Raw genomic sequence first — 26,176 nt, forward strand, 5'->3', positions numbered from 1 at the left:
ACGCATGATAAATGAGTAGCTGGTTTCGAGCGAGCATTTTCATATGACTACGTGTAATCACGTGTTGAATACATATTTGAATTCTCTAATTTGCTTACCCGAGCCCCAAGGCAAGTGAGAACTAGTTTGGCCTCCGCCCGGACTGGCAGATCAAATTTATTTAAAATTTCTGAAGTTTTTGGTTCTCTAGAGAGTATCCATTATATTTTCCATTTGCCATCTCTTTTCCGTTATTAGATTTATTGGCTAGCTGCTGAACAATATATTAAATGGCTTTTAGGACCAAAGATTCCATGGCTAAGAATTAGATTTCTATTCTTATATCCTTACTATTTGTCTAATAGGTTCCATATTTAAATGTAACGAGTAGACAAGTTTTCCTTTAAAGCATGACAAGTGAATAGTCTAATGGAGGAATCATCAACTTGCCTGGAAAACAGACGCTTCTCATGGCAGAGAAACTTAATTGCAGAGGTATTAACTATTAAGGAACTTTTTATCAAAAGTAAAATAAAATGAAATGAAAAAGTTATTAGGAACTACATTCAAGTCTTTCCCGTGTATAAAAGGTAGTTATATTATAGCTCACCGCTGTTGGAGCAGCACAAGGGGACTTCCTTATTTGCTTCTCATTTAGCTCCATGATTTTCTGCTTTCTTGAATGACTTGAGTAGTTGCTGGCTTGCCATTGAAGAGGGGATTTTTTTTTCCCTTTTATTTTTAGTTTTATGTCTTACACAATGAAGCAAGAGACCATTGCATATGCTTAATATCTTAAATAAATTCTAATTCTGAATATGTCCTTTGAGGTATGGTCTTACTCAGTGATTATTCCTTTGATGATGTCTTCATATCTCGGATGATCGAATAAACAATCAAATTATTACGCTTTAACATGCTTAACATCATAAATAAAGTCAAATATTAAATATGCTCTTTCTGGTCTTGATGATCGCCAAAATTACTCTTAGACTTTGCCATTGAAACTAGAGATTTTAGCTTTCTAAGTGCCCTAGGGCTAACATATGACGTAGATTGATGTTGAAGGAAACTCGATGAGTTCTGCTTTAATTTTCTTTAATTTAATTTTTTTGGAGTTAAAAGCAAGAAATCCACTAATGATAAAAGCTAGAGTACATGTCGGAGTAAGAGTTTGGTTGCCTTGTGATTAGTGAGCTTTGTAGTAAACTTTTGTCAAGTTGTTATCACGTGTGAGAGGTTGTTTCTATCCTGAGACTCTCGATGAGTAACTTTGTAACCATAGTTGTCATTAGTATTGGTATTTCTAAAAGTTTGGCCCACAAAGTGCTGTAATAGCAGTGTCAGCTAATTTGCCCAAATGTAGTTCATTTCAGGAAACTTTCTTTTGCAACATTCTCAGGACTTTTGTTGCTCATAATAATAATTAGCATCAACTTTATTAAATCACCCTACCCCAAGCCTCTCAGAGACCTTTAATTTTGTCACCGACAATGACAACTTTGTAAGACTGAACAAATTGATCCGTTTTCAATGCTAGATTTTTGCGGGTTTGAATTTGATTTCAGTCCGTCTAATTGAAGCATGAGACTTTACCTACAAATCAAATGAAACTGTTGGAAATGTCTTCTTCTTCCTCTTGGTGTTCTTTTTTTTTTTTTTAATTTAAAATTCACGTTGAAGTACGTGCAAGAGTCGGTGAGCTTTGCAATATTCTGTATTTCAGAAACAAATGTGTCCATTCAAAGAAAAATTCAGGAAAAACAAACAAATAAATAGTAAGAGTTTACATGAATGAAACTGTAACATGTTGACATTCCCAAATTTATTTATTGCTACTACAACAATAATGTCTCTGTTTTTTCAATAATAGACACTCCGCATATTGCAGATACATCCCCACCTATTGCTGATTATATGATAACTATATTAGGATTTGCACAAATGAAAGTAAACAACTTCTTAATGTGGAAGGAATTGTTTGGAGGATTATAAGTAGGTTCTATTTGATCAAGGAAGAGTCATGCTTAAGTAGGTTCAGTCTATAAAAGATAGATAAACCAAACTAATTAGGAAGAGACATGTAAACAATTCAGTCATACTAGTGGGGTGCATTCTTTATATGTTTACATACTTCTACTTATCTTTTATAGATTGAATCCGCATGAGAATCTCCCATCAAGGAGTAGTTGTCTGTGAAGAAGAAGGGGGGTTACCAGGGCTAGGCGGTGGGAATAATGGAGGGAAAGGAAATGGAAAGACTGGTGCAGGAGGAGGAGGCGGCGGTGGAGATGGTGTTAAACCAGGTATTGGTGGAATAGGAAGCAATGGTGATGGGCTTGATGGTGGAGGTTTGAATGGGTTAGGGATCAGTGGTGCTGGGCTTGCAGGTGGTGGCTGAAATGGGTTGGGGATAAGTGGTGCTGGGCTTGCAGGTGGTGGCTGAAATGGGTTGGGGATCAGCGGTGCTGGGCTTGCTGGTGGGGGTTGAAATGGGTTTGGGATGAGTGGTGGAGGACTTGGTGGCTGAAATGGGTTTGGGATGAGTGGTGGCCTTGGTGGCTGAAATGGGTTAGGGATTAGGGGTGGTGGCTGAAATGGGTTTGGGATTAATGGCGGTGGCTGTAAGGGGTTTGGGATTAAGGGTGGTGGCTGTAAGGGGTTTGGGATTAAGGGTGGTGGCTGTAAGGGGTTTGGGATTAAGGGGGGCAGGATAGGAGGGATCAAGGGAGGCAGGATAGGAGGGAACAAGAAATCAGGGTGGGCTACCTTCTCATCTGAAGACTGAGCTTTTTTGGTCTCTTGATCATTTTTTGGGATTGGTGGTAGTGGAATTCCTATAACAGGTGGCAGAGGAGGAAGTAGAGGCAATGGTGGAAGCTCAGGTACTACAGGAAGAGGAGGAAGATTTGGAAGACCGATGGGGGTGGTTGGATTCTGAAGTGGAGGAGGAAGCAAGTTTGGAGGGAACCCGGTTTTTACAGAATTAAATTCCTTTGAGTTTTGACCACTACTTGGATTGTGGTTACAACGATCTGGCTGTTGAAGGGGCTTGAATGAGAAAAACCCGGCTGAGAATGTGTGTTCTCTTTGGTTTCTTGACTTGAGACCGAGTGAAGAAGAAGTTGCTGCTGAGGCCACTGAACAGTGAGGCTCACTGCTTTTCATCAGTTTTACAGTACACCCTTTGATTCTCTTCACATGTTTACTCACTGAAAATGGAAGCTCAACTCTGAACTCGCCATGCTCATTAGTCCTTACTTCTTTCCAGAATCTTGGCTTTGAATCCCCATTTTCGCATTCTACAGCAACTGATGCACCTGCACAAACGAACACACATTAGGTAGCCATTTCTTGGTTGGCTTGAGCCAGTCCAAAGGGCTAATACTTGTTAACAGGGAGAACCTCAACTGTTAAGTATCGTTTTTTGTTTTAATGTTAACATGGAGCACAAGGATATGCCTGAAGTAAGGGGAATAGATAGGATGAAAAAATTGGAAGAGGAATTTCAATTTGGACATTTTCTTTTATTTGGATTCATATAAACAATTTTCCTTCAATTTTCATAAATTGTCCTCAATCTAAGTTTTCTACAGAAACCAACAAAATTTGCTAGCTTCAAATCCAACTCAAATAAAATGTACATTTTCTTTATAGAACGAAAAGTTTGACTTGAGAGAGTTAATCTTGCAACAAGAAAGCTAAGCAGCTGAAATTTTACCTGCAATGAAGTGGCTGTTCCTGGAGAAATCATGCTGGAAGCATGTGTCACAGTAGACAGTGCCAACAACAAATGGTGTAAGAAGATTCTTGTCATGGCCGGCCTCTGAGAGGCCACTAAATGTGAGATTGAGAATCAGAACTACTAGGAACCAAGACATTCTTCCTTCAATTCACTGAAAATCTGCCTATGAGGAAAGAAAGATTAAACACTTTGCTTTTATATAAATAGTGAAAGACTACTTATCCTTCAATACTGGACTCCCTTATCTTCTCTCTGTCCTTTCTTGCTTTCTGTGAGAGGGAAAATAGGACGCAAACTTTCATACGAAGCCCTACCCTTGATGGGCTATTTATGCCAATCATGCAAAGTTAGCCACAGATTCTGATGGAATTGTTTGAAAAATGACAAATCCTACAGTTGGGTCCCTGCAGGTTCACGAGACCAAGAAAGTGGCCACATATTCTGTAAGTTCATGAGACACGGCTGATGATGACAAAAGACAAAGGAAGTAGACAATATTTTATACTGAGGTTGCTATCATATTTGTCTCTAAAACAAATAAAAATACTCATTAATTTTGTCGATGTTTTCTTTACCAAGTTGAGGTAAAAATTGAAATACTTTCTTCTTTAAAATGTTGGCTAAAATCTTGATAGGAAATTTTTAAAGAATGAATTGATATGAGGGGCCAATATAAGTAATGGAATGCAAACATAGAAGTTTTATTTGCTTAAGTTTTATTACTCATGACTCTAAGTTTAGGAAGGTAGCACATAATATAAAATTTAAGGCAGTTAGCTGTAAAAAAGAATATAAGCGGGTAAGCAACCCCAACTTATTATACTATTCCAGTTCTAAATATAAGACTCATTTCATAATGTAAATCACACTACAAAATAAGTCTTATATTTATGATTGGAAGAGTACTACACAAGAGAAACAACAAACTAATTGGGATTATTTGCACGATTTCAAAAATTTTTGTGGATTTTTTTTGTCTAGTTTTAATGGTTAGATTTGTTTGTACGGAAGGTAAAATTTAGGGAAGTTTTATATAATTGAGTCAAATTGGAATGATGTCTTGTATTAAATATTGGCTAAAATTATGATAACAAACCTTCAGGGAATGAATTGATCATGATACTAATAGGGTGCAATATGATTAACTTTATCGGGTCTTTATAACATCAACCAACTTAAAGAATTGCTTTATTGACTTTCTATGTCAGGTTCACACGGGAAGTAGACAGCAAACGATGTTGGCGGCATGATATGCGCCCCTCTGAACCCAGTTTCCGCGTGTAAGCATCATGGGAAACTGATATGCATAGGAGGATTTCGTATGTATTCATGTGGTAACAGTTTTGCTTTCATGTGAGGATTATACTTTGAGTTGGATTTGTGGTCAAGTCTCTTGCAGTTGCAGAGGAGAGAGAAGAATAACAGTCTTGGGAAAAATGATAAGTGGGCAAAACTTGGGGAAGTTCATAGCAAGATATGTATTAGAATTTGATTTTTCTTGAACATTCAGTTTTGATATCATCTCATTTATGGCCTATGGTCAACAAGCGGTTGGTTGATTGGTCTTGATGCTACATGAAAGGTCTTGCACCTGAATATATATGACTTTTGATCTTCCCCGGTGGGATGCGGTAATAGTTATCCTCTTTGTATTTTTTTTTTCTTTTTCAAATTGTAGCTTTAAGTTTTTAAAATTTTTTTTAAAATGGTGTTGCACCATATGTTCACTCACCTGTGACCCCAGGTGGCAATTGTTTGTGTGTGTTGACATGCTATTTTGTGGTCGGCCTCATTTACTTGTTTATGCACACCCGTATTTCCAGATCTAATTGTTTATACAAGTTGATGGAGATGAAAATATCGAGGTTATAAAAACTAGGCTGATGATTGAAGCCCGTAAGGCAATGCTTGAAGAATTAATGGTTGGATTGTGTATATTATAAATATATATATTATAAAAACAATGCTTATCATATACCTTATACAGTGCAAGAATATAACTTATGAGGAATATGTATATAATTATAAATTTATTGTTTTTATAATATATACATATACACACATATTAGTTTTGACATTTTCTCGTTGGCTTTTCTTTTAATACTCACATAATGTGTGGATATATTAAATGTAGCTTAGAAGCATGATTCAAAAAATTTTAAAACTTAAAAAAAAAAATTTGACTAGTTCAAACTGGGTTGTAGTTCCTTGGAAGAAGAGACAAATTCCTGATAGCATAAACAAGAAAATGAAGCGGACCAGAAAATCAAAGTAGCATTAGGATTATCAGAACCATTGCATGCGGTTTTTTAAGTGACAAGATAGACATGAAAATTAAATACTATTGAAGTTCTTTTTTAAAAAAATATTTTTATAGGGATTAACTGGATTAAATAATGGGGTACTTGCCTATTCACTCATATTATCTATTTGATGCAGCTGCAAATCAAGTAAATAATATTACCTCTTGTCTTTAATATAAGATCTAGTCTATTAATTTGAGAAGATTAAAAAAATTAGTTATGTTAGTTATTTGTAATAAATAGATGTTGCCTTTTTTAGAATGCCTTTGTTAATCATGTATATTAGTTAAACTTTCATTTGATAAAATATTCAATATATGTAACTATTACAAATACTATTTAAAAAAAAGAATAAATATAAAAGATAAAGGGGATTGGAGTTTTATATTTAAAACCAGATTAAAAATTAAACTAGCTTTTATATTAAGAACCTAGTAGTTAAAAATCCAGTTTGGTCAAATCTTAGCAAAAGAACTATATATTAAGGGGAAAACATGGGAGAAGGTGATGGAATCGATGTCCATGACAAACATTAATTTGGTGCTCTAAAAAAACAATCGTTTAATTCCACTAAGGAAACTAGAAAAGTTTAGCTTCTGATAAAAGCTGTAATTAATTTTCACGTGACTGATCAATAATAATATATTTGATCTTTCATGGTCAATAATCAGGATCAGATATTATAGAGATTATTTAATATGCTTGACAATTGTAAATAAGTTTATGGGTTCATACAAATTTTAGTCCCTCAAATTTAGGCCCAATTTGGTATTGGTCTTTGAAATTTAAAACGTGTGTATTGGTCCCTGAAATTATGTCTGTTTCAGACCGTTGGTCCCTGGCATCTTAGCACCTTTAAATTTTGCTGACGTGACGTTAACACCGTTAAACTGATGAGTTGGCATATGACCTGGACATGATATTGGTCCCTCAAATTTGGGGCCATTTTGGTGTTGGTCCTTGAAATTTAAAACTGATGGTATTGGTCCCTCAAATTATATCTGTTTCTGGTCTTTGGTCCCTAATAACTTTAGGCCCTCCTCTTTGTATCTGTTCCTGTAGAACCCTCTGCTTTGCTATTATCTGGTCTCAGCGACTCTGGTGGCTTGCTGGTCGTGCCTGCCTTTTTGTTGGAGTTGCCGGTGAGGTTCTTGTTGCTTCTTCTCAAGCTTCTTACTCTGGTAATGAGCTTCTCTTTTTTCTTGGGAAGTTCATCATTGTCTGTACTAGAAGAAGATGGCTTCAATGAGAGTGGTTTTGTATCTGAAGCCGGTTCTTCTTCTCATGAACTGTTAAGTCACTTTTTTGGCCAAAGGTAGCAGAGGAGATAGAAGGTTTAGCTGAGAATACACTGGTTTCCTCCACACTAATATAGGAGCAAAAGCTCTGTGTGTTTGACAAAAGTGAATCCTAATTGCATAGATTCTCTTTGACCATAGCCTTCCATTGCTCATGCCACATCATCAAGTTTTAGTTGCCAAGTCAAATGCCATATCATAGGTTAACAAAGTTAGAGCCAACTCAGACAAATTTGATGGCACAAACCTATCAAGAACCAACGGCCAGAAACAAATATAATTTGAGGGACCAATACCAAAATGACCTCAAATTTGAGGGACCATACCATGTCCAGGTCATATGCCACCTATATGCCAACTCATCGGTTAATGGTGTTAACGCCACGTCAGCAAAATTTAACGATGCCAAGGGACTAACGGTCTGAAACGGACATAATTTGAAAGACCAATATCCACACGTTTTAAATTTCAGAGACCAATACCATATTGGGTCCAAATTTGAGGGACCAAAATTTGTATTAATCCTAAATTTATTCAAAAAATCAGAAAATATTAAAGCTTTGTTTTATTAATGGCTTCCGACATGTGGAACTGTTTCAGAAGGTTCCCAAGAGAATCATTACTGTTTGTTTTTCATTTTCTAGTTACTGACGTCTTAACTAACTTTACCTTGCAAGATTTGTAGTAAAAAGTAAAAGCATATCATATAATATTCATTGGCATATTCTTAGTATCATTAATAATATTATTTAACGATTTTTTTAATTCCAAGATCTTGAATGTTTTTCCCATTTGTACCAAACATTTTGTGCATAAAACGTTTTTATTAAGATAGTAATGATTTTTGTAATAGATATACAGGCCATTTGTTTTCTTTGTTTTATTTTCTCGTTGGATATTTCAAAATTTATATAAAATACTAATGTTTTACTTTTGTATGTTCAGATGTGGTGATAGTTTAACATGTGTCTTTTTGAATCAAAATCTTTATGAACTTACAATGAATTGGTTGCCTTCCCTTATATAATCATATTGATTATTGATTGTGTATACGCTTACTTTTTTACTACCTCCGGTCCTAATTATAAAACCCAGTTGACTTATTTGAAGAGATTAAGGAAGTAAGTTAAGTTAGTTATTTGTAATAAATAAGTGTTGCCATTCCTAAAATATCCTTGCTAATTAAGTGTATTGGCTTAGAACTATCATTATTAGAAGGATTATTTTGAAAAAAATGTATAAATATGAGAGATAAAATGGATTGGGGGTCTTATAATTAGGACCAAACAAAAAGTCAAGGGATCTTATAATAAGGACCGGAAGTAGTATATTAATTTATACAAAATGTTGCAAGTACAGCAAGTGAAAGGGTTCACTTGGTATAAAACATGATATCTCAATTTATTTTATTTCTCAAATTTATAATCTGTTCTTTAAATTACGCCTATTAATTATACTTATTAAATGGATTTTTTTTAAGGTAGCCTCTCATATAAATAATTAAAATAATATTTTTTTTAAATGAAATGAGAAGGCAAGCCCTAGCTTGGAGAATACAAAGTAGGGAATGTCTCCAAACAATAAAAAGCAAAGTCCTAACATAGTGCCGCTCCTATTATCTGCGAAGCCATTACAGAAGTTTGGAGGGTTAAAATAATATTCTAGAAAACCAATACATACTTCTTATAAATAACTAATTTAACTAATTTTTTTAATTTCTATAAATTAGTTATTTAGTTTTTATAATGAAAAGAGTGGCATCTTTTCATATGTGAGTCACTCAGGCATTTTTAATTTTTATTTTCAATTTGTCTGTGATAAGCTGTAAATCTATATATCTAATAATATTGTAAAAGGAAGTCACTATTATAAAATTTTTTTATTTGACATATTTTTATTTATATTGGACTCTGTTTCTTATCACTTTCTTCTTCTTCTTTTTTGTCATTTTTCTTAATTAAATTTCATAATGCGTGACCCTAATTTCTCAAAAGTTCTTTTCAATTTTATGGGCTCCTATCTGGTTAATATGAAAATGGATCTCAATAATTGTTAAGGATAATAAAAATAAAACCCCCTGAGCAGTTAAAAAGTCCAACTCCAGAGGGTATTAACAGTAAAATTGATTCAGAATCTTGAAATAAGGTAAAAAAATTGGAATCTTTTTATAGTCTACATCATCAAGTTAATTGCCAAACCTTGCTTTCTTTCTGTTACCCGTAAATTTAGAATTTAGAATCGTCAATTCTTTCTTTTTAAATAGGGTTTACTTTCGGTATGTAACAAGTAAACTATGCTTCCTTTTAATGTCATTTTGTTTTTGTTTTTTTTGTTTTAAAAAAAGGAAGGTGGTTAGCTATTACTCATATTTACTTGGTTCAGCATGCTTGAGTAAACACCAAAAATGGAGAAACTATATAAAAACAAAAACAGAAAAAAAAATTGTATGGAATCTTTCTTTTTTCCTGGACTATGATATTAGACCGAAATAAAATAAAATAAAATTGAAGTTGCAGTAATGAAATGACGCATAGCTCATAAAAATATTTACTCGAATTTTATCCTTAATATGAGAACCTTCTCAATGAGTAATATGTAAATATATTTATCAAAATGCTTTAAATTGTTTTATTTTGTTGGGTTTTCATTTTTCCACATTCAGCTCACATAAATTTTTTAGATTTAAAAAAAAAAAAAAAAGAAAGTGGCCGTGGAGAAAGGTTTAAGAAGATTATTGCCAAAGTCGCTATCGGAATGTAGGAAGTCACTTTCTTCAATTCACGGGTTCACAAAAGGGTTCGTTCACGGACGACGGTTTCGGGTGTTCAATCAAAGAAGGCTCATCAATGATTGAAATCTCAAGATAACAAGTGGGGTTCATATTTCTCCTCTTCTTTTAGATTATGTGTTCACATTCTTCCACACAGTACATTTCTTAAGCTACTTCGCAAGCCTTTAGTAATGCCCTTTTTTTTCCCCTGTTTTCTTTGATTGCAATTATTTTAATCTTTTTTTCACCAGAAAATTATTATTGAGCTCAATCATGAGCGACTTTATAAAAACCGTTTTCTGCATTCAACTTAGGTACCGTTTGGGTGACACCCCAAACCATGGTTTGGGTGATAAGTCATCCAAACACCCACCCAATTTGCACAAATCATGGTTTTGGAAAAAACAAAATTTTTTTGCTTTTAGAGAAAAAAGGGAGAGTGTGAGAGCCTATAGGATATGTATCTTGTTATTTTTTTAATAAACATATTTAATCTTATATTTTATAAATATATATACATATTAATTATTTACTAATTATATTATCTTATGTATTATTAATTATGTTAATAAAAAATATTATTAACAATTTTATTCCTTCAAATTAAAATATATCATAAAATCTATTTTTCTGTAATTATCATATTAACTTATGTCTTTTTTTTAGTAATTTGTATATATAAAAAGTGCTTCTGATAACAACTATCCAAACACTCTCATTTCTCAAAATCACTTTTTCATAAAATTTATTCTTCCCAGAATCTATTCTCCAAAATCACTTTTCCAAACCACGGTTTGGTTTCATCCAAACACACCCTTAAAGTCTTTTGTTTAAACAGTCATAGCCTTTCTATTAATATCAACATCTATCAACTAATACTACATTCGGACTTTAATATAAGATATTGAAGACCTTATTTATAATTCAATACGAACTACAGACTTGATCTTTTAAAGATTAGTAATATGCTATTTATCTTTTAGATATTAAATCTATTTTTTATGATTTTCTACTCCTCAATATCATCTATTACTCTAATGTATTTTATAGTTGGCTCAATTAAACGTGTCATTTTAATCATTATGATCAATTTTTAACCTAAATCTAATTGTCTCAAATATAAGACCTGTTTCTTATATCTATCAATTTTTCCTAAATCACTCCTATTAATACTCCAATTATAATCAAGTATGAGAGATAAGGAGGATATAATGAAAATGATTAAAGTATTTTAAGAAAAATATGTCATATTTATTATAGTTAACTAACTTACCTAACTTCTTTAATCTAATCAAATTAGTTAAATAAATCTTATATTAAGAACTGAATGAGTATTTTATACGTTATGTTTTTGGTATCAGGTCATTACAATTTCTTATTATTCCCAATATTGTCCATTTAGTCAAAGACCCACATGACACTGTCTATAAAGCCCACACGTGATAACACGCACTTTGGGCATAGTGCTAGCCACATTTTCTTCCTCCCCAGATCCTCCTAATAGTATTGAAGCAATTTTAATTTAATTATTTATACCTCTTGCCAGTGACATCTATTGAAGAAGATGGTAGAAAATCATTTAAAGTGGTCTAAAATATGCAAAGAAGGCTATTGAAGACGTTAAAAAAGAGAACAACATAGAACAAAATTGAAAAGAACACTTAATGATGTCATCTGGGAACTTTTTGATTAGCAATTTATCTAAAAATGTACTTATTAGTAGGATACAATTATGTCGTGCAATTCATATAACTCACCTGATACAGTAAAATAAGACTTCTAGTGCACCTTTTGCTATTCTATTTGAATTCCAAAAGTGCCCAATTTTGTTACCTTTATCTTGAATGTTGATGTTAGTACCCCGTTTAACATTGTCACAATTGTATAAGCTTGACTAACCAAGACTTTAACTAACTTCAGTGAGCTCCACGAGGATTGTTCTACTCATATTTGCCTGTTGATCAAGTATGATATGCCAAGATGACATCTTTAAATTAAAAACTTCATTAGATTTCAATTTAAATTCTCATGATCTCTTTGGGATAGTCTGATATATTCCTATACCATATTTTAGCCTCCAGGCATTATCAAATGAAATATAATGTTTTGAGTCACATGGTTTTGCTCAATTGAAGCACAAAGATGATTCTATAAAGTGACAAAATAGACGGAAATACAGCTTTCAAGCTTAGCCGCTTGCTTAGACTATGACTTGAATGAGATCCTATGCGGATCTAATGTGATGCTGTGAAAAATACAAAGTCTGACATTTAATATAATACCAAACAAAACAAGAAATACTAACAGAAGCTATTGAAACCTTTGGGGGAAAAAATAGTCACAGACAAAACAATTTTATTGGGTCATATTTATCATTTCTTCATTATTTAATCATACATTCTATTTTCATTATTTTACAATAAAAACACAAGCATTATTTTATATGTAATTTATTGATTTATTTTATTTTATCCTATTCTTTTCTGCTACTCCAAACATAATTTAAATGCTTTGTTATATTTACATATCGTCGTGCACAAATACAACATATATTCTATGCGTCAATACTTTCAAAATATATTAAACATATAATTATAATTCAAAAAATATCCAAACTAGTATACTAATATTGTTAGTAATACCAAGTACGACATAATCGTTAATCATACTTTATCAATACCTAATTGCCTACTGTCCATGACATGAGTAAAATATATTAGCAAGTGTTGGCAAAAACATATATTAGCAAATAAATAAAATATTTCCGTTTTACCAAAAAATTCACAATCGGGAACAAAAATTAATTTCTTCTGAAAAATTGCCCGAAGAATCAACTTTAAAGTATTGACTCAGAACCTAAAAGCATCGGATGCGCATTAAAAATTAAAAATAATAATATTCCGATACTTTACAATAACGACTGAAATAACAGGTCACTATTTAAGTAAATTCTTTAAATAAACATTGAACTGTAAGTGGTTTTTCACAAAACTTTAGTTTAGACTCCTCTGTCACTATCGATGTTTACTATATAAAGAGACCAAAAGACGGGAATGCACCAATAAATGCCAATATAGATGAATGATAATTTGTTAAAAATTAACACGTTGACTGAACTATTCAATTTTTTTACCATCAAGACAACCACACATGATGTCAGTGAAAACTGACTATATTAATGTAAGGAACCTATTGAGAAGGTAAACAGTTACAAATAGTCATCTCATGATCATAAAGTTACACAGAAACAACAGTCAGTAAAATGAAACATGATTTTAGCAACCAAGCAATCAATAATACAAACAAGCTCTACAGCCACAGACGAACTTGCCTTTTTGGACATTAGTGACATCCACTGAAAACGAAAACAACCCAGTCCAAAACCTAACACTAACATCTAATAAAATGACGTAATATAAACAAAATGCTTGTAAAGAAAACAAATAATAATAATAACAACAATAACTGTACAAATCTAATCATTAAGGTAAAAAAGGATTTTTCCCCCCCAATGCAGCTACCGTCAGAACTACAACAACCACTTTCCCCTTTCATTTTCCTTTTTTTTTTTTTTTTGAAAAACCGAAATAGGATATTTTCAGCCAATATCACACTGCCTTAATGATCGTTTACTCAAGTGGGAGATGCATCAAGAATGTGACCCGAGGAGAGGCTTTTTTAAGTGAAGGTACAGATAAGTCTAACTCACAATAGCTCCTTGTCATAAAATGCAAGAAGTTGCTTCACATGATTGTGCCAGGCAGCTACGTTTTGCCCATCAACCAGGACCCAGTCAACCACAGTTGATGCTGGTTGCTCCCACCACTCATCAAGCTGAAGTAGCAGTAACAACTCAATTTTAGAAAGAAATCTTATAAATAATCATAAATATACAAATCAGATTATCATAATAGAAAATCTTATCAAACTAAGCTACTCTTATGTAACCTGAGTTTTGTCTTATCACCAAAAAAAAAGGAGACCTGAGTTTTGTCTAGAATGCATTTTCTCCGTTAGACTCCAAGGGGCATTAGTCAAATGCTTAGCCTAGGTTGCGTCTGATCTGGGCATACATCTAGAAATCTTAGGGAAAGTTCATACATGTTAGATGTTACCAGTAGGCTTTAGTGAAGTGTTACATGCGTGACAAGGAATAAATAAATAACTATATATAGTTGTACGTGCAGTTAGCATGCTCGAGTAGTTAGAGAGGAGAATAATATACATAGTTGTACTCTTGGCTATTGAAGTGTGAATGAGGCATCTTCTTTTGATTTCTTCTTCCTATCATTTTTTGGGTATCAGAGCTGACTCTACCTCAAGGCATTGCCGAAGAAAAGATCACATGAGAGACTAAGACTTGGAATAGGGGTTTGAAGAGAATATGGCACCATTGGACAGCACTTGATTGAAGCTGGACCAGAACTCAACCAACATCAATGATTTGGAGCAATTCGTAAACTGCATTGAAAATGCTATGGCTGAGGTCACATTAAAGGTATTGATTACAGCGACAGTGAATATGATGAACATTTGTTCCTGGCACAAAGATTGGTCAGGTGTCAAGTAATAATTGAGGACCTATTGCACTGCTTGGACCCAACAAAACCAATTCCTCAGATCGATTCGCTCAATAGCTCACAAGGAACTCAGAAGACATCCACTAGGGAGTCATGTGGAATCTACAAAGTTGAACGAAATGAATTTCTCTGGATGGTCTCATGGATGCTGCCAGTTCTTCAAAGTTGACAGCACATCTGTTGCCAGCAACTTAAGAATCTGAGTATCCATCTTGAACAGACAGCTCTGGAATGGCACATTGAACTTCATGAAGAAACATCATTCCAGGTAGCTCACATGGTTTATTAACATAGGGAAGGGTAACGTGATAATCAAAATTATGAATCTGTGAAAAGATGGTTCAGTTGCGGATTATGATGGAAAGTTTGATTAGTTTCTAATGGAAGTGGATGTTCCAGAGGACGTTGCCATTCACCATTACATCAAAGGCTTGAGAAAGGACATCCGGAAAAGCAAATTAATGTGAAGTCGGCTATTAATGTCAAGTCAGCTAAGACAATAGACACCATCCAGATGGCAAGTGCTCAAGAGGACCATATTGAAGTGTTACACGCCAATGCACCAGTCAGCAGAAGTTAATTGCTGTTTCCTTCTTCTCAATCCTTGTTTTCAGATTTCATCAAATGTTAACCTGAAAGTAAATTTATTCTTCTTCATTGAAGATGACATTGGACTCTGTTGGTATCCCAGGTTCAAAGATGCAGACCCTTGTTCTTGGTATGCCTCTGCTGTCACTTCCACTGGCAGTAGCACCTCCAAGCCTAAATTCACATCACGGAGAAGGGAATGGGGGATAAGAGAACACGAGGCGAGTGTAAGGGATCCAAGCAAGTCATGCTTGTGGCCCAAGATAAACTTGAAGAATAGTTCATGATGCCATGGAAGAAACGACAGCTGGTCTGGTTCAAGATTCCACTGATCCTCCTATGGCCACAGTACTTAATGCCAAGGCAGGAGCTTCAACACTAAAAGTCCTCAATCAAATCAAGAAGCAGATCACTATCATAATTGACATGGGCCAGTATGCACAACATCATGCATGTACCTTAAGTTAAATGTCCTCAGCTTGGCATGATACTGGACAGAGGCTCTAAACGACTAGCAAATGGAAAGCAGTTAGTGATTGTTAAAACATGCAGGGGCTTGGAATGGATGGTGGATGTTCATGAATTCAACACCGATATCCTGGTTATGCCTCTTGCCAGACTACTCTACCGTCACTTCTCTAGTTCCTTCCTCCATCGTTGCAGGCAAGGATGCTTTTTTAGGGTGGGCTATATGACATTTGCTAGAAGTCACCAGTACTTAGTAGGCTTTATTAGCGAAATGTTATAATTGCGGTAAGGAATAAAGAAATAACAAGAGTTTTAGTTAGCAGTCGTGGGTAGTTAGAGGGGAATACTATATATAGGTGAACCCCAGCCTACTGAAGTGTGAATGACACATTTTCTTTTGATGTTTTCTACCACAGTTGTAGTCTAAACAAGCATTTCTTTTATTAGAAAGAAACAAATGCAGTAGAATAGGAAGGAGAGCTAGTAAGAACCGGTGAGAACAGATACTTGGCATATGGTAAGTGATTTGGCTTCTGGAAGCATCACGGAATTGGGGTTTCTTTCTCAAGGCGGATAATGTGGCTGTTCTCTTGGTTTAAATTTTTATCAAATTATTGTACATAGTATATGTTTCCTTGGCATTTCTAAGAAAAATTTCTCATAAAAGGGTTTATAGGGGCAGTCACTCACCAAACCCCAGACATATTTGCATTCTTCCAAGCTTTTCTGAGCACTCAGGACTGCAGCCTTAAGTTCAGGCAACCATTTATCCACAACAGTTTTCTCCTGTTCAGCAGCCAAACTCAAAGAAAAACTTGTTGTCCTGCAGCATGTTACAAAATGTTGTTAGAATGGATGCTTTTGACAAATTCCCAAGGCTGTAGGAGATTTAAAAAAAAAAAAAATTCATATGAACCTTTTAGTCTTGCTTAAATTTTAACATTATTTAATTAATCAACAGAGGCAGATAGGAAAGGAAAATTAAGAGAAAGATGAGCAGAAAAGCAGCTCACCGTGCCACAGATAGCATAACACATATACATCTATATCTTAGATCAAAAGAACAGTTCGACTTCAAGTTAGAATCATGGGAGATAGCCACTTGACATTCAAAATAAACAGAAGGTCAAAACAAAAGGAAGAATGAAAATAGGAATCTTGCTGCAGGGAAAATTTCCTTGTACAAATTGGAGATGAAAGTAGTGTGCTCAAACGGAAGAAAACAGTTGAGGCCCATGCTACCTGGGCCCAATATATACTCCAAAACCAGAATATGAAGATTCATGGAGGATCTATGAAGCCAAAATCCTCAGATAAGATGAATTAGACTCATATTTACCTTTCATATTCCTGCTGAACTCGATAAGCATGGTTTAATAGTGCATGACCACTTTCTATCAAATCCTGCCGGATATGGACAAGATTAATAGCCTTTAACAAGTCTTCCAACACGCTAGCTTCTGAACTTCGAAGTTTTAAACAAAACTCCAAGGACTCCAGCACTGATGCTAGACCAGCATCTGAACCCCCTAAACCGATCCAATCAACATAGAAACATATCAGGCATTACGACAGCTTCTAACATGAGTAAATGCAACACAACAAAATGTGTCGTATTATTCCAAATACAAGAAAATGAAATAATACAAACCAGAAGCACGTATTTGAGACTCAAGAAAAAATACATCTTTCACTGTGTTTTGCTTCATTCTACCACTGCATTCCATATGCTATAATTATGTTAAATTTTCTCTTACAAGAAAAACTTTAGAATCCCAAATTAACTAATTGCTTTTTCCCCTCTCCTGCCGCAATTAGTCAAGCTATAACCCTCCAACATCTTCCAAAATCCTCCACCTTTCCTTTTCTATGTTCACCTATTGGGACGATCTTGTGGAAAAGCTAATTAAATGCAAATACTATCAATTTATTATTTGAACACACCTTTATATAGCATCCTCTATAAGGACTTATCCCACCTCCACTAGATGTACGGTTTTTTCTGGTCAGACCTACACTGCCAGATTTCTATCATTTTAATAGCATTGAATGTGGGCTCCATCAGAAGGAAAACTCCAAACTTAACAATGCTGCCCAGTCCCTATTTATATCAATAAGAGAGACACCCTTGAAACTTTCATGAACCAAATATCAAAGACAGACATGACCCTTTCCCGCAAGTCATTAAGAGGTTATTAAGGCACCGTTGGAAATTTTACCGTTCCTTTCCAATAAAATGCACCAAATCATAGGGAAGCTGAACATTACACATCTTAGCAATCTAACTTTCTTCCCACGTGAATTATCCTGGATCAATACAAATTGATCCAAATATTCTGGGAAACCCAAATCTGGCAAAGGATTCCAACCAACATATTCCAGAGCAAACAGACTACAAAGCAAGAAGAACCTTAGCTATACCATGTAGCATGGCTTTAACAAATGGCCATTTAAAAATTTATAATCCTTATTATGTTAATTTATAAAGCACTTGTGAAATCAATATATAAAATAAGTACATGGAAGTGAAAACAAGATCGATCATATCAAAGGAAAATCATTCTGGCAGAAGAAATACAAAGAATAAGATTTACTGAAAGACTACCCATTCATATCGCTTATGATCAACACATGCCACTTGAATTTCAAATAAAGAATTGTATACTCACCAGCAGGATACTGGAGGGCAGCTGATACACGACAGATTGATGGAATTGCAGAAGGATCCCGAGCACCAGCTCTTGTTGTCAAAATAGCTGCATTCATCTCAGCATTTGCAACTGCTTCCTGTCCACCAGCGCCACTGGTGCCCATGGCCTCTAGGAGTGCCTGAAGAAGAATCATTTAAGAAATAATTAGTTGAGGTACAACTAATTGCATGACTTCACTGATATTTAATGCAAGTCTCAGTGAAGCCCTAAAAGATGATAGCTTATAAAAAGCATCTTCACTTATCAAACACCATGAGCTAAGAATTCCGTTTCTTCATAGCTATTGTGAGTAAATCATACACACGAAATATATTGGCTTTTGGAGCATTTCAAACCTGTGGCGAAGAAGGAAGCATGTAAAGGCTATTATCTGGACTCCGATAAAAAGCAGAGACTTCTTTCTCAATAAGATCCTTTGCATTATTTGAAATCTCAACGACAACAGCACATGCTGGAATTATAGTGCTTGATGCATACTCCCTTGCTGCTAATGGCTGCTGACTCCAAAATGAAGCAGCATCCTGCAATAAGAAAGGTGGTGAAAGAAGAATATCAAATACAGTTGTTTACAATTATTTTGAATAAAAACCAACAAACAACAACAATTACGAAGTGGCTTTACTTAATGAAAGTGAATAGAATCAAAGAAGATGCAGGGACAAATTTTCTTGGCTTCCCAAATACTCAGCCCTCACACATATCTAAAACCATTCTGATAAATAAAGAAATTGTAATTAAAGAGTTAAAATTGTTGAGGAAAATAAATCTGAATCATTAAAAAAAAAAAATACAACCATGTAACAAAATCCCTAAGGAGCTAATTGGATTAGTAGAGCTGTTAAAAATTTCTTTGCATATTAGAAACAAAGGTTTCCTCGGATAAACCATAGATTGACAACCAAAGAGTAGTCATATAGACAATTTCATCCCATAGCATGTTTGAAAGGCGAAGATATGCCCTTGAAATTACAGGCACTCCTCGACAAAACAAACCGTAGATTCCCATAAACTGCATATTGCCACTTAAGTATTGTTATCCTGCTTGCTACGAACTCCTGAAAAATGTTTTGGAGAAATTGATCTCAAGTACTAGGACACGTCTGACCATCTCATTGAGCACCAAAGAGTTTATTCCAAATGTAACTCACTCATGGACAGAGAAGAGATGATTGGGCAAAGTTATTGACTCAGATGTGCACAAAACATACACCTCGGGAGAAAGACCCTCAAGGGGCTATCAAACATGTCACACGTCAAAAGTGTTTATCCTATTGATTATCATTGTCCCAACAAAGGATTTTTCCTTTGGAGGAGCTTTGGATTTTCAAATTGGCTTATTGAGAAAAAATCTTTATCTTGTAGGAGAATGAGTAAGGAACTGAAAATAACATTAGCAAAAGAGAATAGCAAAAGGATTAAGATTCTAAACTCTCATCCTGACTTAAAGAATTAATAAAACCAATTCAAGAAAAGCAAGACTGAAGCTCATTGCTTTTGTTATCATTCAAGCTTCTTAAAGAATGGAGATTCATAGATTGATTGGCATTAAGAATAGTAAAGAAAATTTTGATCGGAGAGCTGTGCATGGTACAAAATAGATAAAGTGAAGAATGAACTTCAAAAAAGGGAATTTCTAACCCAAGTATCTTCCCAAAATCCTATTTTTGGGCGATCACCCAATTTTAGAGAAAGAAGTGGCATAGAGGAGGCATATCCTTTTAGGTTTATGCAAGGATTGGCACAAGCCACATTCATTGCAATGCTGGCATCCCACCCGTTCAGGTTTATGCCACACTAACTTCAAATAATCTTATGCCATACAGCAGTTACCTACAAAGGGAAATGACTTGGCCATTCAGTTGACAAGGCAGTGCCTTTAGACACAAGATTTCAAGGACCCAAGCCCATTCTTAGGTCTGCAACAGACTCCACAATTAACTAGGTTAACTTTGTTATCTCCCTTATCACTATCTGATACATAGCATGGTCTACGCTAGCTGGAATTTCAAGACCTACATCTTCTTTTACAAATTTGAAATTCACATGTCATATTAATGCAGCAATGTTAAATGGATGAATCTATTATCAAACATAAGGGAGAGAGGAAAAAAAAACTAGAGCTAATCTATGGATACAAGAAAGGGTTGAGGCCTTGAGGGTACTATGATCAACCAAGGATGATAAAATGTAAAGGATGTTTCATTATCACTACTACTCATATAAAAGCAAGAAACACTAGAATAATGAATGGAACCTACCGTATTGGCCTTTAGCAGTGCTGTGTATATTGTCTCAAGTTCTGATCGACGAGCATCAAATTCTTCAATCTTTTTCCACTTTTTTTTAAGAGAATCTTCAGCTTCTTTCCTCTCAGCACACAATTTATTCAAGCGTTGTACTTCAGACATCAGGGTATTTAAGCTAGCTTTCAAACCAGCCACTTCTCTTTCCTTCACCCATACATCCAACTAAATACCAGAAGACAAATGAAGAAAAGGCAGACGTATAAGTAATTAATTCATCATAGACATAGAAATCCCAATAAAATCACCTGGTTTCCAGAATATTAGAATTTATTGAGAAAATCAACTTTCAGAATCTTCTTCGTAAGCACAGTACAGAAAATCATAACCAACCACATGCGAGAATACCTTACCAAAAAAAAGTTCTCAAGCCCGTCTCAATCTCAAGAATAAAAACATAGGCAAAATTGATCAATCAAAGGCATGCCAAAATCTTCATTAAGAAGCTTAGTCTACTGTTCATTAGATAGAAATTTGTAAAAGATTCACGAATAAATGGGATGTTATTAATAACTATGAAAAACCTCAAATTTGTAATAGAAACTTGCTATGTTTGTTTAATTACTAATCATTAGTTTCCTCTAGGGGGAAAACCTCAAATTGCCGAAGACTGCCAATGTTCTGCGAGGTGCTTCCAATACCAACTGAACTGCCTCCATGAAGACGTTTTATGAGCTTTTGACATAAGTCCCCAGCTTCAGCAGCCTTATTCAGCGCATCTTCAGTAGCCAAAAATTGCTGAACATGAGCTTTCTGTAAACGCAGAGAAGTTACGTCAATTGACTGCCTCCATGATTATAAGCAGAACTAAGAAAGGACAATAAGTAATTATTGGCAAGGCTTGTTTTCCACATAGAATCAAGTTATTTGACGGTTCATAAACTGGCTTAGTGACAGTTAACTATAACGTGCAAAAAGTTGTGAGAAAACACCGAACCTTATTGGCACATCCATTTATAACTTCAGGAGAAAGAACATGGTAACATGACTATGTAGATACAACAGCAGAAGCTCAAGGCAATAGAAAAGATAATTGGAATAGGAGGAACAAGATTAAAGAGCAAATTAGGTCTTAAGTTGTAACAAGTCCTTAGAAAGATAAAAATGTTAATTCCAGGAGAAGACCTGTCTCTCAAGAAGTTGATTTTGACTTCCTCCTGAAGGTACATCAACTCCAATTTTTTCATTCCCGCCAAGTTGATACTGTAATGGAGAGCTCCCATCAGGAGAGGAAACATCCATGACAATGTTATTTTCATATTTGTACCTGATTGAGAAATGCAAGTGTTGCATATAATCAACACCGCAATTAAAATTATTTCAGACAAAATAAATAAAACAGAACGTTCCTAGAAGGCATAGAAGTATTCCACATTCCATCCACAACACTGTACGGCTTGGCAGTATAGAACCAAAGGGATAAAACATGGAAATTTTGACAATAAACCCTAAAAGTTTAAGCAATGTCGACTATGAAAAAATGTAACAGAAACAATATCTAAAAAGTCATACATATATAAATGCGGATTGCAGAAACTGAGTCAAACTCCACTAAAATACTGATAGCTGATAAATTAAATAATCCAAAGTAACTTTGTAATTATTATACTAAATGTTTATAATCCTAATTTACGCATTATAATAAAGTATAATGATAATCTTTATGAAAAATCAATCATTAAAATCCGCTAATATCCCTATTAAACAAAACATATCCTTACCATTATAAATTCAAATTATTTATCATCTCATTCCTAAGAGGTCGGACTGAATGTTAGGAAGGGGAAGAGGGCCACATTTCTTAGTGTTGCACACTTTAGTTTGCTGTGTGATTTGCCACTTAAGCTTAAGTGACTTTTAAGAAAGTTACAACACAATGACTAATGAATTTGTGGAAGGTTCAAAACTCAAAAATTAGAACCACAGAGGCTTAACAAGAGCAACAACAAAACAAGATGAGAAAGAAGTTAAAAATATACCAAAAAACAATATGTATTTTGATACCTCAAGGTCTCTGCATCCGCTCTCACATCAATCTTCTCTATTTCTCTAGAAATTAGACTTTTGATCCGATATGTGTATGCAGTAAGTGCTTGAAGCAATAGAGGAGGGCTCTTTAGGCAATTCACAATAACAGCCCTAACCTCATCTGAAATTTCTCCATCAAAATCAAATCCCAACTTAGCTGCTTCTGATTGAGGATTCATGTGAATGCCACAACCTTCATAAGCAGGAAAAGTGTTCCTTATTTTTTCAATCATGTAAGAGGCAAGAGATTCACAAGCCTTTCTAATAGTCCTTTCCCTTGTAGTTTCAATAAGAATGACGTCATCCGAAGATTTACCACTCTTAACAGTAGAATAAACAGCTTCCTTTTCACTTTTGGTACTAAAACTATTGACCGTTTCAATAGAAGAATCAACACCTGACCTTTGAGCATCCCTTGCTTGATTTACAAAGTGACAAAGACGTTTATGATATTCAGCAAATATTTTTGCCGCTTCATCACACTGTCTATCATATGCCTCCAACATAACTTGCTTGTGCCTGCACAGTGGGTTTAAAACACCACGTTAATCATGTCAAGCCAAACATATTAAGCTTGTCCTCTATTTTCTTCTCTTTCTTTCAAACAGCTCATTAGCAAAGATGTATATATTTTTATTGAAACCAATTCCTGGCTTATTCAATTTTGGCATCGCAACATGGATGAGAACACATAATTTCAGAAGTTCATCCCAGCAAGCGATAAGATAATGCCTACACTCTTACGACTCCAATAATATAAAAAACGTGTATCCTAATTTGAGTTTGTTAAAGCTAGGTTTAACAAGATTTTATGGAGAGAGAAGTAAATGGTATATCACTAAGTACTTAACCATAAAGTCACATTCTTGGCAAGTTATGAAAGATCTCAAACCTGTAATTCGCCCGCTCATCAAGCATTCTCTTCCGCTCAGCCTCCTCCCTTGAAACCTCCAGCATCCTAGCTCTCAAATCCTTCCTCTGCCTCCTCACAATATTTCTCAACCTTTCCACCTCTTTCTCTGCCAAATCTCGCTCTTGCAGCGCAGCCTCTCGAGTCTCCGCCGCGCTCGAACTCTCTGCCAATATTTTCTCCTTTTTCCTCCCTTTACTCCTACCCTCTTCTTTTCCGGCACTCACCAAACTGCTAACACTGCCACCATGATCTGCATCACCGTGAACCGCTATGTTTCTCCGAATATTCTCCACAGTTTTCTCCGACTTCACCCGTGTTATCAAGAAATTCCAAACCGGAATCATGTTCCCACGGCAAATCTTCCGAAACGACTCAACCGATGGCAAATGCGATTTACTTGAGGCGCCATACTGAGACAAGGGCCTATACCCCATTTCCATTTGAAGCCATTCCAGTATTGCCTCTGGTTGAGCCACTGAGCTCAACGAGCTCTGCATTGCAAGTCCGGATTCAAAGGTCGGAAGAAATCGTAGGTTCTGAGACTAACCTCTCATTGACTCCAAATCACCCCCCCAAGGCTAACTTTCTTGAACCTGGTCCGAAATCAGAAGAAGAGAGATCATCTTCAGTATGAAACAGTAACAAGCGAGCACTTGCGAATTGCCAGATAATCGGTTTTTCTGATTCTTCGTTTAGAACTGAAAGAGAATGTACAGTGTCGGAGTATGTGAGCGATCAGAAAGAGAAAAGGGAAGAAGAATCGCAGATCTGACAAAAGCGGAGGTTTATGGCCGGCCAAGCAAAGCAAAACACTCTGAATCCGCGCTCGCTTGGTCGCTATACCGTCCCGTGCAAACAAGAGAGGGCGCTGCTTTATTCGTATTTGAGTTTGAAATTCGGGAATACTTAGGACTTATTTGAAATCATGTTCAAAAATATTTATAAAAATAATTTTACATAATTATTTTGTATTTTATAAATCACTATTGAAAAAACTGCTGATAAACTATTCTAAATAAACCTTCAGATTATTTGCATTTGGCGATGGTTAAAAATAGTATTGATTAATTTCTATTACTTTTTACCCCAAAAAAAGATTAATTTCTATTATTAAAATTTGCTCAAAATGATTTAGAATGGCTTGGAGAGAGATTAATATCTTACACAAGTTAAATGTTAAAACAAACCAAAATGGACCAAATCCTTTCCAAATCTGAAACTTATAAATAGAATGTGAGAGAGAGAGTATCTTACACAAGTTAAAATAGTCTGAAAAATGAAATATTTTTTAAATTTACACTTATTTAAGAATATGAATAAAAAATATAAAAATCATAAATAAGGTTAATTTTAAAAAATAATTAAATTTCCATTTGTTTATTTGTATTTTTTTATTGTTTGCAAATATTCATATATTTAATTAAAGTCAATTATGTTCGAGTTACAATGGAGTACCAGACGTGAGCAGTTCTCCAAACAAACATCTGAACATTTTATGTTAAGCAAAGCAACTTATACACAAAACCATCACCAATTTATTTCAAAAGTCGTTTGAACATTTTATGTTAAGTATAAAAACTTATACATAAAACCATCACCAATTTATTTCAAAAGATGACTAATATACAAGATCTGAGGGGGGATAACTCAATTTTTTTTATCTCAAAATATCCTCAAGCCATTTTAGATTGAAGACTCATTTTTATTGGATAGAGACCGTTAAAGTTAAAATCCTCTAAATGAGTGCATTTCCTGATATTCAAACTTATATTCTCCTCCTTATATGGTCAACAATTTTTTATTTTGTTTTTAGGAAAAATCAATGTTTTAATCTGTCAACTTTTAACTTACTTGGAACTCAGTGTTTTAAGTATAACTTGTTGCAACTCAATCCTTAAACTTTTAACTCAATTAAAACTCAGTCCCTATCTTTTCCTATTTTTAATAGGGAAAACTATATTGGAGATACCTATACTTTCTCTTAATTTTTAATTTGATACCTATGTATTTTTTCTTTTAATTAAATCATTTAATTTTACTTTTTTTTTTTGCAACATTAGCTCCTGTGAATTTGTTGTATTAGCATTTTTAATCTCTATGCAAGGATTGACAATATTAATAGAGTAAAATTAAAGATTTTAATTAGAAGGAAAAATAACACATAGGTGTCAAATTGAAAATTGAAAAAAAAAATATACGTACATCCAATATGTTTTTTTTTTTAATTTTATAAAATGATCCTTATTAGTCCTGCTCATAACTAGGTCATCCTATTAAGCACTGATGTCGCTGCCAAGTCACCATCTCTATCATCTTAAACTTCCTTTTGTGCAAGAAAGCTCATCGGACTCTCCTCTTTCAATATTCTTTCTTTCATTATTTCTTCATCTCTATCTATTGATCATCATTTCATACTCTATCTACTAAACTCTTCTATTAATTTTAATTAACTCCTCGCCATCATGAAAGAGGAAGATGAATTAAGATGAA

General features: G+C 34.5%; 2 protein-coding genes and 1 long non-coding RNA gene across 3 annotated transcripts; 1 reads left to right on the plus strand and 2 right to left on the minus strand.

Annotated features, from left to right (window-relative positions):
* Window positions 1-1,702: 1,702 nt before the first annotated feature.
* Window positions 1,703-21,566, minus strand: LOC114759307 (vegetative cell wall protein gp1). Its single transcript, XM_028948474.1, has 4 exons — window positions 21,554-21,566; window positions 14,894-14,899; window positions 3,701-3,981; window positions 1,703-3,299 (listed from the first exon to the last, which is right to left on the minus strand). Exons 3-4 carry the CDS (start codon window positions 3,858-3,860, stop codon window positions 2,158-2,160), a joined length of 1,302 nt encoding a protein of 433 aa, XP_028804307.1. The 5' UTR covers window positions 3,861-3,981; window positions 14,894-14,899; window positions 21,554-21,566; the 3' UTR covers window positions 1,703-2,157.
* Window positions 3,917-5,697, plus strand: LOC114759309 (uncharacterized). The gene is made up of 2 exons (XR_003741900.1): window positions 3,917-4,167; window positions 4,933-5,697. It is a non-coding gene; the product is annotated as an uncharacterized LOC114759309 (long non-coding RNA).
* LOC114759305 (AUGMIN subunit 5) lies at window positions 13,252-24,528 on the minus strand. Its single transcript, XM_028948470.1, has 10 exons — window positions 23,666-24,528; window positions 22,750-23,292; window positions 21,871-22,012; window positions 21,340-21,498; window positions 20,701-20,910; window positions 18,778-18,963; window positions 18,401-18,560; window positions 17,071-17,260; window positions 16,422-16,554; window positions 13,252-13,929 (listed from the first exon to the last, which is right to left on the minus strand). The coding sequence occupies exons 1-10, from the start codon at window positions 24,181-24,183 to the stop codon at window positions 13,801-13,803; spliced, it is 2,370 nt and encodes a 789-aa protein (XP_028804303.1). The 5' UTR covers window positions 24,184-24,528; the 3' UTR covers window positions 13,252-13,800.
* Between the last annotated feature and the right edge of the window lie 1,648 nt (window positions 24,529-26,176).

The sequence above is a fragment of the Neltuma alba genome, unplaced genomic scaffold (assembly GCF_004799145.2).
Source record: "Neltuma alba isolate B1F8T4 unplaced genomic scaffold, ASM479914v2 tig00010816_pilon, whole genome shotgun sequence".
NCBI lineage: Eukaryota > Viridiplantae > Streptophyta > Magnoliopsida > Fabales > Fabaceae > Neltuma > Neltuma alba.